Here is a 15492-nt window from a genome sequence, read left to right on the forward strand (position 1 = left end):
CTAGCTTGACAGCAGCTGTCCCGGTTGTTCTTGCTGCGGGGGCGATGAACCGCACGTGAACTCAGTTGCCGCTCGAAGCCGATCGTAGAGTAGTGCATTGTTTCCGTGTGTGATACAGAATTAGCAGCTGGTGTGAAATCCTGGAATCACAGACTGCTGCATTTCTGAAGGCCACTGCTCATCTGCTGACTGTTGTGTTTTGCATGTGTAATATTTCATCAAGGGCACTATGACTAAATAACATATTGCCTCACAGGCACTGAAACAAGTCGGGTGTTTGGTCAATAAACCTTTTTCTAGAATATTTTTGTATTATTAGTAATTAGTTATTAGTAATTGATCATTCTGACCATCTTTTGCGCAGGACAACACTTATGGTTGCACAGGGTACGTATGTGTAGCCTGGTTAATAAACCAGACTAATATCGCACGGACCGCGGGATATTAGTCTGGGGAGGCTCAGCTTGGATTTCATTTCCAGGGGGGGCGGGTTGAAACATTTTCTCTTTGACGCAATTGGTCAGAGCTACTGTCAGTCAAAGGTCTCAAGCAATTTCAATTCAATTCAAAGGGCTTTATTGGCATGAGAAAACATACGTTTTCATTGCCAAAGCAGAAAGAACAATACAACAATACAGCAATACAATCAATACAAAAATTATGTACATTTGAAGGTCAGAATCTTCAATAGATCAAATTCTATGTACCCAGGTCACTCGATGCAGGTATAGTGCAGGAATATACACAATGATTAGTCTTTAGGGTGGTTGTGTTCCATTTGATATCCTTCTCCTATCACAGCAACTCACAAATCTTGCTGCTGTGTTTGCACATTGTTGTACTTCGCCCAGCAGATATGGGATTTTTTTGTCATTGGTCATGTTTTCAAAATCTCTGTGTGGTTGTAATCTGTGGGAAGTATGTGTCTCTGATGTCTTGGTACAATGGACAGATGGTTAGGAAGTGTAGCTCGGTTTCCACTTCATTTTGTGTGCAGTGGGTGCATAGTCTGTCTTCTCTCGGGATACACGTCTGCCTATGACGGCCTTTCTCGATCGCGAGACTGTGCTCACTGAGTCTGTACCTAGTTAAGATTTTTCTTTGTTTTGGGTCGGTCACGGTGCTCAGGTATTCTGCCACTGTGTATTCTCTGTTTAGGGCCAGATAGCATTCTAGTTTACTCTGCTTTTGTGTTGCTTCTTTCCAATGTGTCAGATAGTTTTCCTTTTGCTGTTTTATAATTTGGTTTAGTCCAATGGGTTTTCTATCTCGTGGCTCTGTTTGTGTTTGTGCCCGGAGTTCTAGGGCCAGGTGGCTGAGGGGGCATCTCTCTAGAGTTTCACTGTGTGTGAGTGCCTTGTTATGGAGTGCATCTAGGTCACTTTCTTTTAGGTGGTTGTAGAACTTAAGTGCTCTCTTTTTTATTTTGATTATGAGTGGGTATCGTCCTAATTCTGCCCTGCATGCATTATTTGGTGTTTTTCGCTGGGTACGGAGAATGGATTTGCAGAGTTCTGTGTGTAGGGTCTCGGTTTGGTGTTCCCATTTTTCAAGGTCATGGTTTGCTAATGGTCCCCAGATCCCCATAGAGGGAAATTGGTTCTATCACAGAGTCCAGTATTTTAAGCCATGTTTTAATTGGGATGTCTATTTTGATGTTTCTTTTGATGGCATAGAATGCCCTTCTTGCCTTGTCTCTCAGGTCCTTTACAGCTTGGTTGTAGTTCCCTGTGCTGCTGATGTTTAGGCCAAGGTAGGTATAGTTTTTTGTTTGTTCTAGTGGGATTGTATTTAGGAAAAATTGGTGGTTTTGGCGGCTGGGCCTTTTTTTAAATATCATGATTTTAGTCTTAGTTGGGTTCACTGTCAGGGCCCATGTCTGGGACAATTTGTGTAGGAGATCAAGCATTGAAAGTCACTTAACCAAAGCCCGCCCATATTGCATACCGTGTCCTGATTGGCCGCCCCATTTCTCTGGTGTAGTAAATGGGCATACAATTGAGCCTCTCCAGACCGTAATCCGCCGGCAGGCAATTTTCTTTTTTGCCAACGGCTGATTCGGTCTGGTTTATTAACCAGGCTAACGTATGTGTGATGTTGTCGCTATTTATTAGCATGTCCTGGCATTGTGGTTGACACTACTATCTAACTGGTTACCTGGTCAGGTATTGGGTTTATAGATTGAACGTGTGTGTGTGTGTGTGTGTGTGTGTGTGTGAGTGTGAGTGTGAGTGTGAGTGTGAGTGTGAGTGTGAGTGTGAGTGTGAGTGTGCGTGCGTGCGTGCGTGCGTGCGTGCGTGCGTGCGTGCGTGCGCTTACGTCAGTGAGTGTGACATGATGGTGCAGTGTGTTATAGAGTATATCATTTCTGCATGTGTCATCCTCCCAGGAACTTAGAATAACCGTCCTAAAACGTTTACACAAGTAATTGTATATCTGCATTACTGTACATAAAGTACAGTATGTTGAAAGGAAAGGATCAATTGCATAATGTGCAATTGATCCTTTCCTTTCAACATACTGCACTTCTATATTTTATTATAACATTTTGAAGACGGGAATACAAAGGATACAGATGATGATGAAGATGATCTATCAAAGGCCCACACACAGATCAAATGGAGGACACACGGTATTACACGCACATGCTTACGTTACATCTATTGAGTGAACAGTTAGAATGAAATGGGTACAACAGCACCTGTTTTATTCAGATGTGCGCGTATGCTCTAGAACGGCAAAATCCACTCAGAAACAAAGCACAACTGATGTTCTAAAGCAGTGATTCCCAAGTTGTTCATGTCCAACCCGTACCGACCCGACGTTTTCGGGCCGGGCCCAAACATTATGTTAATTGGTCGAGCCTCGGGCTCATTGATTGCCGTGATTTTTTTTTTCTCCTTTTTTCTAAGAACGTTATTATAATAAAAATAGCAATTCTGTTATTTGTGTAATGTGTAGGCTATACTGCTATAGCCTACAAGTATGTATTCATTATGAAGAGGGCTACGCTATCGGCGATTCACTTAATTGTGACAGGAGGAAGCCGGAGGAGTGGAGGCGGGGAGGGGGGGGGGGCTTCAGTTCATATGCTAAATGTTTTATAAAATCAATCGGATTTTCACACGATAGCTGAAGCATCAGGTTTTCGTCATGTTGCAGTTGCACTGAGCTATCTCGTTAAACCCAGCTGGCTGCGATGAATAACCTAATCAGACATCAATCAACGTCATATAGTCACCAACCGATCCATATAAATGATATAATTCTGTAGTGTATGATGACCACGCAATGTTACAGTCCACTGCAGGCTACAGGCTATTTGATTTCCAAAATGATTAGTATTATAACCGCCGTCCCTCGGTGCGGCAGTGCGCCTCGTTATATGTGCCCAATATAAAATAACAGATCTCTAAGCTGTCGAGACACGCCATGAGCGGTACGCGGATGGTTTGTAAACTTTGTAGGCTGTGTTTTTTCTTTTGGACGATACTTGGGGTCTTGGACATAGCTGCTTCACTTCAGATGAAACTAAGGGGAGCTACTCGCCACCACTGGAAATGGAATCCATTAGAATGACTAGGAAATGGAACATTAACAAACAGTCTAACGTGAGCTACATAAATCCTTTATTTCGGCGATAAGTCCATTGAACTCCGTTCTCACTCTCACACAGACACACACTGAACCACGGTGCGTGCCGCTGCGCTGGCCATTAAAGTGGCGTTCTTTTTCTGGCTTCGGGCCTAACATAAAGGTCATTTGTAGGGTCGGGCCAAGCTTCGGGCCGACCCAGTTAGGGCAGTGCTGGACCGGGCCTTAATTTTTGGGCCCTTTGAGAACTTAGACATTTCTATCTCTGGGACCCCAATTGTTTTTGTACAAATGGAACGGGTACACTCTCAGTCCCATAAGGGTCCATTTGGTTCCAAACTATCATTTAGCTGGGGACCCCCTGGAACTCCTTCAAGGACCCCTGGGGGTCCCCGGACCCCACTTTTGGGAACCACTGTTCTAAAGGACAGGACAGCTAATTGCTATGTCGTCGTTGTTTTGTTTCAGTGTCCGTGGGTTACGAGTATGAGTCATGTCTGGACGTGGTGCTGTGGGAGAAGAGGACGGCTGTGTTGCAGGGCTACGAGTTGGACGCCTCCTACATGGGTGGATGGATGCTGGACAAACACCACATACTGGACGTCCAGAACGGTAAGACACTTAACACGTTCCCTCCCGTTACACTAGGCGGGATCGTGAGGCCAGTGCCAGTCAAATGCGCGAAATACCAAAGTAGAAGAAGAGATCCTGGGCAACCAGGAGTGGGGTACAATAGCTATGCACGAGATATTTCGTTTCATCGCAGATTGTGTTAACTGACACGCATGCGAGCACCAGCAGGAACTGTCTGCGTTTGTGTGCGCACATGTTGAAGTGTGTTTGCGTGCACGTGCATAAGGCAGGTGGTCCTTTTTTTAGAGTTGTGAACAGGTGGTCTTTACCCTGCGATCGATGCAATAAATACTCAAATCAAAATGAAATATGGTTCGTCATCTCTGCTGCAGATAATGGAGGAGAGCTGTGAAAGGCCAATCATTCACCTTAATGACGGAATAAATCAAGAGTGAAAGAAGCCAGCAGAGTGGTGTTCACAACGCTTTCACCCTGCTCAGCTGTTTCAGGAAGAGAAACCGGCCTCCTTGTTCCATGCGGATCGGGAGAGCTGTGACATGTTCAACCCTTTCATTAACATAGTTGACCTGGTGAATGGCTCCGCGCATCAATCACACTCGCTTAGCTTGTAGAGTAAAACACGCCATGCCCAGTTTGCCAACACCCTCAGGGCTGGTGACACACACGACGGTATTGCGTTACACACACTGGCACACGTTACACACTGACGCAGGGACAACAGGATCTCATGTGCAGCTCAAGGAGACAGTGTAACAGACTGACAGACTAGAAGACCTAGTTAGTCTATAAATACAGACAGGACTTGGAACGATACAGCGCTGTAATGAATGCAGTGCAGGTCAGGCAAAGGCTTGTGCAGGAAGTGACATCAGGGTATTTTGGGCTTGTTGGGCTATTTATTCATTTTTCAAAACTTTTCAATACAAATGAAAATGGGAGAATAGCAGACGCGTTGTAGTGAGCTTGAAGGTGGGCTATTTTCGGTTAGATAGCTATTTACACTATTCGACCATTTCACTATACCAGGGGTAGGCAACCTGCTGCTCTAGAGCCACATGTGGCTCTTATAGGCCCTCCCGTGGCTCCCAGTTGCTACGGCAAAGAAGTATGAAAAGGAATAAGAAGTTTATTTTTTTTCCTTTTTTTTCTTTTTTTTTACATTTCATTATAATTTATTATTGAATTTGTAGGAGGCATAAAGTTATTATTTCACCACCAATGCTGCTGGCTTACTGGTACAGTATACTTGATATGCTTTGAGAAATTAGCAAACAATAAAATGTAATATTGAAAGGCCAGAAAAATCCCAAATAATCAAAGTTTGCTTTATTAAAGCTATTAAAGCTCTAACCCATTCTGACCGGGCACCCATTTTGGTGTTGGCATCATGTTATGCTTTAGCTATTGAAAAATAGCAGATCTACAAGCTCATATCGCGCCACCGAGTGGCGCGATACGAGCTTGTAGGTCTGCTATTTTTGAAAAAAATCGAAGAACGACTGACATTTTTAGAATCTGATCTCAGGTCAGAATGGGTTAATCAGACCAGTGTGTGTCCAGCGGAAACCTCGTATGAATCTGATCTCAGGTCAGAATGGGCTAAGGAATAAAGGTTGGAAACCACATGCGATGATGACAAATGCGTCCTCCGCCCCGTGTGTACGATGCTACGGTTTGTTATTGGAGTATCATTATGCTAGCCTATTATTGTTATTCCAGCGTGTTGTATTGTTAGTGAATTGGTCTTCTCATTTCCCTGCTGGCTGTAAGTGACACTAAACCCAGTCTGTCCCGCGGTCTTTGGCACAGATGATTGATTGATTTGTTGCAGTTGTCACACAGGATCTGTGTCCTTGCCCGAGGTCGCGGCCCACCGCCGCTCTGTGCTGTGCTCATTTTAATGTTTCATTAATTCACTCTAATAGCATCAGTTTGGAAATGGTGCCTGGGTTCTTGCTTTCCCATCTCTTAGTCAGTGTCAAGTGCTTTTTCTGTGTTTGTTTTGTTTAGTTTTTGTATCATAAATTCCTCCTTTCCTTTATGGAAGTCACACATCATTCTCTCTCTCTCTCTCTGTAATTTATTTGTTCACACAATGCTTTTGTGTAACATTAAGCCAAATGATTAACCACTTAAGCCACTTAAGCTTCTTAAGCCCTACATTGCGTTGCCATGGGCTGTGAGTGTGTTGTAGATTGATGATCGGTTATTTTCGGTATTTTTTGAAAACCTTCCCTTAGAGTAAATAATGACATGCCCCAAATAGGTGTCCCCATGGTTAAAGTGATTAACACTACAGTTCCACTTCCAATATTTTTGTGAAATACCGAACAAATCCTCCTACTATATACACTACATCTAGGCGTATTTGTCATAGTATTCTTGAGGGGCGCTAGTCCCTCCTATGTCCAGCTTTTGAGGGTCTGTGTAAACACAAACATAGAAGATAAAAGTGTGTAACCATAAACATTGAAGACAAAAGTGTGTAAACGCGAACATTGAAGACAAAAGTGAGGACGCAAATTGTGATTGGCCAGATGATGTACTGTATGATGACGTATGATGATAAGAGCGCCCCTCACTTCACACAGGTGTTATTTTTACAGAAAAGGGTTACCTTGGTACAGTAGTTCTATCTACGTATAGGATGTCAGTATTATAATCACATTAAAATGAAATGAATTTGTCTTGATGACGTTGGTGTGGAGATATTGTGTACTATTATATGACATACACACAAACATGCATACATACACATTACACACACGGTATACATTGAGAGGGACAATATACAGAGATGCATCAAAGCTCTCAGATTCCGCTGGCAGTTGAGAGGGATATGTGAGAGTTCATGTGGAAATACGCTGTTGAATGTAGAACTAGTGATAGTGACCTCTTGGGGTTTACAGGGTAGACACTAGACAGATGGTTCCAGCATGTGGGTCAGTGCAGCATGGATATCTCCATGTAGGTTTATCTGTGAAGAAACTAACATTTACAACCCGTCCCTATTCTGGGGCAAACGCTCTGTGAAAATAGCCAATATACAAGCTCACGACGCATATGTTGTGAGGTTTGACATCAGCTATTTTCAGCAAAGACATTTGGGGCTCCATTTTCGTCACCGCTAAAGTCCTTATTCCTAAACTTCTTTGCCTTTTTTTACTATATATATATATATATATTATTTTTTTTAATAGTTCAACTAGCCAATCTACATTGACACGTTGTGAGCTTGTAGACTGGCCGTTTAAAATGTTTAGCAAAATAGTAAAAAAAACAGTTTAGGGATAAGGGGTTTAGCGGTGACGAAAATGGAGCCTTTGGTGTAGAAGTATAGGTGACTTGAAGAGAGGAGAATCAGGCACTCCGCCGAGCAGCCCACAGTATAAGAATATCGGGTGCACAGTTCTGGTAGGGATAGTCTATACTCTATAGACTAGAATAGTCTATGCTGCTGTTTATTCCTTTAATAAACAAAGAATCCTAAATGGATAAAAACTTAAAAAGTTAGTGCTGGTATTACTTTCTGTAGAAGTATAGACCCTTGCATACCCTACGTATAATATAGGGTTTCATTGTTTACGTCGTCCTCAGCTCAGAAGCATCACGTAGGGATGATAGTGTCTTTTTTTTTTTTTTTGCTTTTCTGCCTTTATTGATAGTGTAAAGTGAAGATAGACAGGAAAGAGGAAGACAGAGAAGGGGAGAGACACGCAGCAAAAAAAGCCTAAAAAAGCCTATTATGTGGCATGTGCCTGGACCACTTGTCCAGCGGGCGCCCTGATATACGTGTATGTTTTATGTTGTTTAAAAGCCACATGTCTGGTTGTCTCCGATCAGAGATACTCCGCCTAGTACTGATACGCCTGGTGACATCATGAGATTGAGAGTTTGAGATCAATGAATGGGATAAAACTGGGTCGAAGGAAACCATTCAGAAACAATAATGATAACGTCGCAGAGCAAATGAAAAGACTTTAGGGCATTCCTTCACATTGGGACAGTGTTTAGTTTCTTTTTGTGAGGGGCTCTAGCCCCTCCTATATTCAGCTATATTAGTGTAGATTTTTGTCTTACACAAACATTAAATTCCAAAGGGAGTCTACCAACGGGCCTCAAGCCTGGAGCGGCCGGCCCGGTGCATCACAGGAACAAGGACATATGTTTCAGAAGAAGGAGAGGACACTGGAGCAGCACGGACATTTTAACCCATTCTGACCTGAGATCAGATTCATACCAGGTTTCCGCCGGACACACACTGGTCTGATGAACCCATTTTGACCTGAGATCAGATTAAAAAAATGTCAGTCGCTCTTCGATTTTTCAAAAATAGCAGACCTACAAGCTCGTATCGCGCCACTCGGTGGCGCGATATGAGCTTGTAGATCTGCTATTTTTAAATAGCTAAAGCATAACATGATGCTGACACCAAAATGGGTGCCCGGTCAGAATGGGTTAAGGCTTTTATTAGGTGCTAGCATACAAAAACCACTAATGCTTCGACCTATGCGGTCTTCATCAGAGAATCTGTATTTTTGTCCTACACAAACTCCCATTGACAATGAATGTCATACTGTATGTGGACGAGCAAATCGACATGTTAAGTCATGAGGATGTACGATGATAAGAGTGCCCCTCACTTCACACGATTTTCGTTTTTAATTTAGTCATTCCACTTCCCTCCCACGAACACGGGCATATAAACGCTTGACAAAGCCCGGATGCACCACTGTGGATTCAAACCCACAACCTCCACAGTTAACCCACAGTTAACCTGCTTAACCACTTAACTTAACCACTGCGCCACCCGAGCAGATCACAAACCAGGACAGTATACCATTACCTACACTGTAGGTATACTACAGGTCCTAACCATCAAAAGGAGAAAGTGGAACTGGATGATAGGACACACTGGAAGGACACAAATGACATCACAAGACATGGCCCTGCACTGCACTCCACAGGGATAGAGGACATGGGTTATAGGCAGAGAAACAACTGGAGACGCTCCACACTCCAAGACCTAAAGAAGAGAGAGTGAGATGGAGATATCGGGAGCGCTGGTGAAATGCCCTGTGCCCCTCAGCGGGGTAAAGAGGATTAAATAAAAAAGTAAGTCATCCGAGCGCCCAGGATTGATTCTTAAAGCAGTGGGACGTGGACAGTATAGGTTTGTTGCCTCTGATTTTATCCGCCGTCCAAGCCAAAATCAATGAATTTTGATTTCCCCACACGTACTAGTAGAAAGAAATCTCTGAATCTGATTACCTGGCTACACACATGACGTACCTGTCTGGATGACATGTTCCAACATACAATAAAGATCATTGACCCAAGTCAATAATTGTTTGAAAGGCAAAATGTTATGCGCTAAGTTATGTGGCTGCTACGCTTCAAAGGTGCTGCTCTTCCTAAAAACAGTGATTTGTTACATTATAATTTGTCCTTGTGATGTCATCAGACGGACGCTTATTCTGTGTACGGCAAAGGAGAATTAAGGGTATTTTTAAGCACTCCCCAAGGGGTAATTACTTGCCTGCATTGACCCAGCAGTGACTCGCTCCGAGTGAGCCAGACACTGGGGAACAGTTGGAGGTTAAGTGTCTTGATCAGGGACACTTAACCAGGTGACACGAAGCCTGAAGGAGTCGAGGATCGAACCAGGGACCCTCTGATTCCCAGGCGCTACTCTAATTGGTGAAGAAGTGTGCTACTTACTAGAGATATTGTTGTGTTAAATCCAGCTCAGTGGAATCAGGATAATGAAGTAACATGGTCTGAAGCCACAAATACATACTTATAACTAGATAAAGTGCCCCTCGGGACAAAGGTCCCACCAGGGCAGGTCAGGTTGTGGCCTCCTGGTGGCGCTATAATAGGCCAATGTGAAAACGGTGCCATTTCTTTGAATGGCAATTGGATTGGATTGGATTTTGAAAAACATTTTTGCGCAAAATGCCTAAAATTGCGCCAAAAATGTGTTTAGCAAAAGTCCACCTGTTGGTGGCGCTATAACAGGCCACCTGTTGGTGGCACTATAACAGGCCACCTGTTGGTGGCGCTATAACAGGCCAATGTGAAAAGGGTGGGATATATTCGTCAGCCTAGTAGGAAAGTCTGTGAAAGATTTCACGTAAATTGCACGCTGCGTTCATGATTTGAGGGTTTTTGTTAAAAACGGGCCAATCCTGCAAACTTTGAACGCCAATGTTAGCCATTTCGGATTGGATATGAAATATCAGACACATCTGTCTTGAACACATGACTATATATGTGTAACGATTAGTGGGATTTTGGACAGAATTGGGAGGAGTAATATCAAAAAATATGTTTTTCAAATGTCGGCCTCCTGGTGACGCTATAACAGGCCGCTCTGGAAAATTGGGGGCAGAGGTTCATCGTTGGCATCCAGGGAGTGTGTGCGCAAAATTTGGCATCGACCGGGTTAGCGGTGCCGGAGATTAGCTGTACACAGATGGACGGACAGACATACTGACGGAGCGCAAAACATACTCTCTCCCCATGCCTTCAGCCTGGTGGAGACAACAATAGCTGGAGCTTTTTAGCAAAGAATTAGAACGTAACTGCAGATGGTAGTGACAATCTCGAGCTCTCTGAGAATCCGAAAAGTTGGGACACACAGTAATTCCAATCAGAAATGCATGTCCCATTCTGGACTGACATGAATAATGGAATGTCATCTTTAAACATCCTTTGACAGAAATACATTTTCTGGTCTGAAATTATTTACAGCATGAGCTTGTAAATAATCACTATTCTTCTAAATTTATGAAAGTATGAAATAGAACATCAATCATTTGACATTGGTAAAACAAAAAAACTAAAACACAAACGTTTTACCACTGATTATTATCATTCTGAGATTATATTTCCTCATTGATTGGCCCTTTTCGTCATTCTCAACATGTAGCAATGCATGCCGAAAAGAAAATAATTTTGTTCCACAGAGCAATCTTACTGTGTTTTATTGTAATTTAAAGACAGTGCTGTAGTTATTCTTGGTAAGTAAGTCATTTATGGTTAGAAGTTGTCCTTGGAGAACAAGGAGAGAGAACTTGTCCCACTTCCTGCAGCAGGGTTGGCGTCTCTCCAGAGTTCCCATCAGTGCATCATTTCATCTCCCTTTGTTCAGACCTCTTCAATTTAATCCTACAATATTTTTGTTTATATCTAATTAGATCAGCTAATATAATTAAGCATGTTCCACTTCGTGCCTTGATTTATCAAGGGGGGTGTGCTGAGTAATTATGCAGTTTTAAAGCGGCTTCACGTGCATTCCGTTCTGCACGTCCACACCTGGGAGCTGCCCAGTGCAAACACAGTGTTGTGCCGTGGGCCACAAAGCTGTTCCACTGGAGGGAGGTGGAGGTTAAGTGCCTTATACTCCAGGGGCAACCCGATGGCAGCTGCTATAAGGCATGAAAGGGCATTTCTCATTTACTGTCCCCTGGCCTGATATTTGCCTGCCGGTCCCCGGGCGTCGGACAGTGATGGTGATTCTCTATAGTCACAAGCTACCACATCTCCAAACAGTCAGTTTCCACGGGCTGCAGTGTACATTTTTTAAAACAGACAGCATCCATCCATTGATGTTATTGTCTCCACCATGCCGAAAGCCTGGGGAGAGAGTATGTTTTGCACTCCGTCCGTCTGTCCGTCCGTCCGTCCATGACCAGCTAATCTCTGGCTTGATCGCAGCCATACTCTGCACACACACTGCCTGAATGCCACAACTGAACCTCTGCCCCAAAGTTTTCACATTGGCCTGTTATAGCGCCACCAGGAGACCGCTTTGTGCAAAACAAATGTTTTGACAGTACACCTACAGATTTTGTCCAAACATCACGCAAATACACAGTCTCTGGCCAAGATTGGCTTCCAAAGTTCGCAGGAGTGCTCTGTTTCAAACAAAATGCTGCAAATCATGAACACATGAACATTTCCGTGACATTTTGCACACACATTCCCACTAGGCCGAGGAAGAAATGCCACTTGAAAATGTTCAACTCAGCCTCATGGTGGCACTATAACTGCCTGACTGACTAAATCACGCAAATGTGTATGCTCTCCATAGTCATGTGATCAAGACGGGTTATTTTAACTGTTAACATTTGCTTCCAGATTGCATGTGAGAACATCCCAATTGTTCCATTTTACAGAAATATGGATTTTTCGGCGCCACTGTGGACCATAGAGCTATAAAGGATAGAGTGTTAGCCCCCCCCACCCCCCCGAACTGCTTTCTGTCACATAAGATTGTGGAAAACTAAAAAAAACAACACAGCAAGCAATCACTTTGAAGAAGAAGAAAACAAAAAAAATAAGAGGAAAAAAGGTATAACTCTGCATCCTTGGTATTAATGTTTACACCAAACTCTGCTATAGCTTAGTTAGCTCTTAGTTAGAAACGGAAAATAACAGGAAAATAACAGCTGAACACAATCTGTCAAGCAGCTCTTCTCGTGCGTGTTTGTTTCACAGAAGAACATTGAAATGCTTTTGGAGCCCGAATGCCTCCGGTTGCATCTCGTTTCATCCCACCTGTCTTAACCCATTCTGACCTGAGATCAGATTCATACGAGGTTTCCGCCGGACACACACTGGTCTGATGAACCCATTCTGACCTGAGATCAGATTCTAAAAATGTCAGTCGCTCTTCGATTTTTCAAAAATAGCAGACCTACAAGCTCGTATCGTGCCACTCGGTGGCGCGATATGAGCTTGTAGATCTGCTATTTTTAAATAGCTAAAGCATAACATGATGCTGACACCAAAATGGGTGCCCGGTCAGAATGTGTTAAGGTACGACGCCCACATCACCAAAGCCTTTCGCTGAGGCATATGCGTGGCGACGGGGGGTAGAGCCGCCGCAGAGATGAGACCGCATTTGTGATCAACGGATAGACGCCGATGTGCGCCGTCTCTGGGAATGTGTGATATGCTAATGAGACTCGGTGTCCTTTATTTGGGATTGAGCTGTGTTGAGCAATTGAGGTTTATCTTAATGATTTGATGTCTGCGGTTGCACGTCGTCACATGCAATGTCGTACTTATACATTTACGATGCTGTAAATAGTGAAACAACAGGCCCTGAGAAATGTTTTTTTTCTCCTGTTCTGGTAATGGAATCTCTTTCCCAAAGCAGATGTAAACTCCAAATATAAAAGGTACCAAAGTAATATCACCGAGCTAATGTTTTCTGCCTCATCTCTGCTCTCATCATCGGTTTGTTAAAAGGACATCCTAACCCAATCTACTAGCTCAGACCAAAGACAGTGAGCTTTGTAGTACAGATTGTTTGTTTTCGTATTTCAGTAATGCCTGCTCACATCAAAGTACCAACGATCCTCTCACACAGTCACTGTCTGCCTCTGTGTCTACCAATAAAACGATAATCACAGAGGCTTTGATTATGCATTTTCTCAATACCAACTGAATTATTCAGTTTGAAGTTAAGCCATTTTATTACATTTGAGATTCATGGTCCACATGGGGGTTGTGGACGGGCCGACGTTGTTCAATAATGCTCGACGCCACCAACATGAATCCAAATATTACTGTTTGCCTTTGCTGCTGCTGCTGCTGCTCCCCACCATCGATTCCTTAACCCATTTAGTCCTGAAAAAAAGTTCTTCTAAATCCTGACAGTTTTCTGAAATACCTATGTTTCTAGGCCTATATCACTCAATATTTCATGTCAAGGACCCCAAAAATGATCTGTAATTGGCCTCCGAGACCCCCGTCTGAAAATATGTTGTTCCAGGGACCCTCCAAGAAGCAAAGATTTGAGTTAAAAACTCAAAAAAGTTAGCAGACCTACAAGCTCGTAGCGCGCTACTCGGTGGCGCGCTATGAGCTTGTAGATCTGCTATTTTTCAATAGCTAAAGTATAACGTAACGCTTAAAACACCCAAAGGGCGTTCCCGCGCAAAATGGGTTAATACCGCAAACAAACCCATGACTAATGTGACAATGTCTTTGCCTGCAACAAGAAAGGCCACAGTGGTCCACTTGCAGGCGGAGCAGTGACGGGCTAAGTCCAGATGGTCGCTATCATTCTCCTCCCATGACTTAGGTTTCATTTTCTGGCTTTCTTGTCCGTCTGAGAGCTTGACTTGTGATGTGTGCCAATAAAGCATCTTCCACTCTCATCCTCCCTGGCAGTGGCTCTCTCCATCTCGCTCTCCTCCAGAGTATGTCGGAACAGATAAAGGCAAATGACTGCTGTCTGTGCTTTAGTTGTGTTCCCTCCCTCTCCCTCGCTCTATTCATTAAAGAGGATCTAGCCGCTCCTCAATCACGGAACTTGCCTCACCATCCATGGGGTAACAGTTACAGGGGCTATTCTTATTTGTCCATTGCCCCAGAGTTCAGCAACTTAATATACAGTATTACACGAATGGTCACGCATTTCTCAAATGGTGTCTTTTCAAACACAAGCTGACAAGAGTTCAATCCTTCATGGTTCAATCCTGGCTCCTCCTGACTCCACTCTACACTGTGTGTGTGTGTGTGTGTGTGTGTGTGTGTGTGTGTGTGTGTGTGTGTGTGTGTGTGTGTGTGTGTGTGTGTGTGTGTGTGTGTGTGTGTGTGTGTGTGTGCGCGCGCGCGTGTGCGCATGAATGTGAGGCAGACATTGTAAAGCATGCACTTTGAATGGTCTAGACTCCAGATGACTAGAACGGTGCTAAATAAATGCAGTCGATTCACTGTCACGGCAGACATGTTACATGGCGACAAGGGAAAGAGGGGAACAGGTAGCGGGTGCAATTAAAACGCTCATCCTTCTCCCCTGCCAGTCTGCTCTATGTAAGCATCAGCAGGGTGTCATGACATTGCTCAGGGCAACGTGACAGTTTGTCAGGCGACGATGGTGCTGTCTGGCACCGGTAGACTGCCGCTCGGCCCCTTTAGAAGCAAATTCTCCATTACATGACTCGAAATTAGGAATGTTTTGTAAGTAATTTGTTACCTTGCGTGGTGACTTGAGTACGGAAGAAACTCCCGAACAAGAAGTGCTCCTCTGAGTGTGATTAACACTCCAGAGTTGAAATGTACACGCTTGGCGTGAACATCACCACGGTTAATGTGGTTAAGATACATTTGAATTAAATTGTGCAATAAATATGTAGATGGTGATATTGTTGTTTCCCACTTCAGGTTATAAACTACAGCGGGGTAAAAACATGCATCTGTGCTGTGTTGCTTACTTGTCTGCCATGTTTTTAATCTGCTGTCGCTTTTAACCTGAACTGAAAAACAAACCACGACATCAACCTG

The 15492-nt window shown here is 43.6% G+C and overlaps 1 protein-coding gene across 1 annotated transcript in view; it reads left to right on the forward strand.

The window, feature by feature from the left end:
- The window catches only part of LOC310873555 (teneurin-3), a 244046-nt gene that overhangs the window by 190141 nt on the left and 38413 nt on the right, over nucleotides 1-15492 (forward strand). The window contains exon 17 of the mRNA XM_083786011.1: nucleotides 4063-4206. Within this exon, the coding sequence (XP_083642137.1) occupies nucleotides 4063-4206 (144 nt within the window). The remainder of the gene's footprint in view (nucleotides 1-4062; nucleotides 4207-15492) is intronic.

This window comes from Protomyctophum parallelum (genome assembly GCF_964188405.1).
Source record: "Protomyctophum parallelum genome assembly, chromosome: 16".
Lineage (NCBI taxonomy): Eukaryota > Metazoa > Chordata > Actinopteri > Myctophiformes > Myctophidae > Protomyctophum > Protomyctophum parallelum.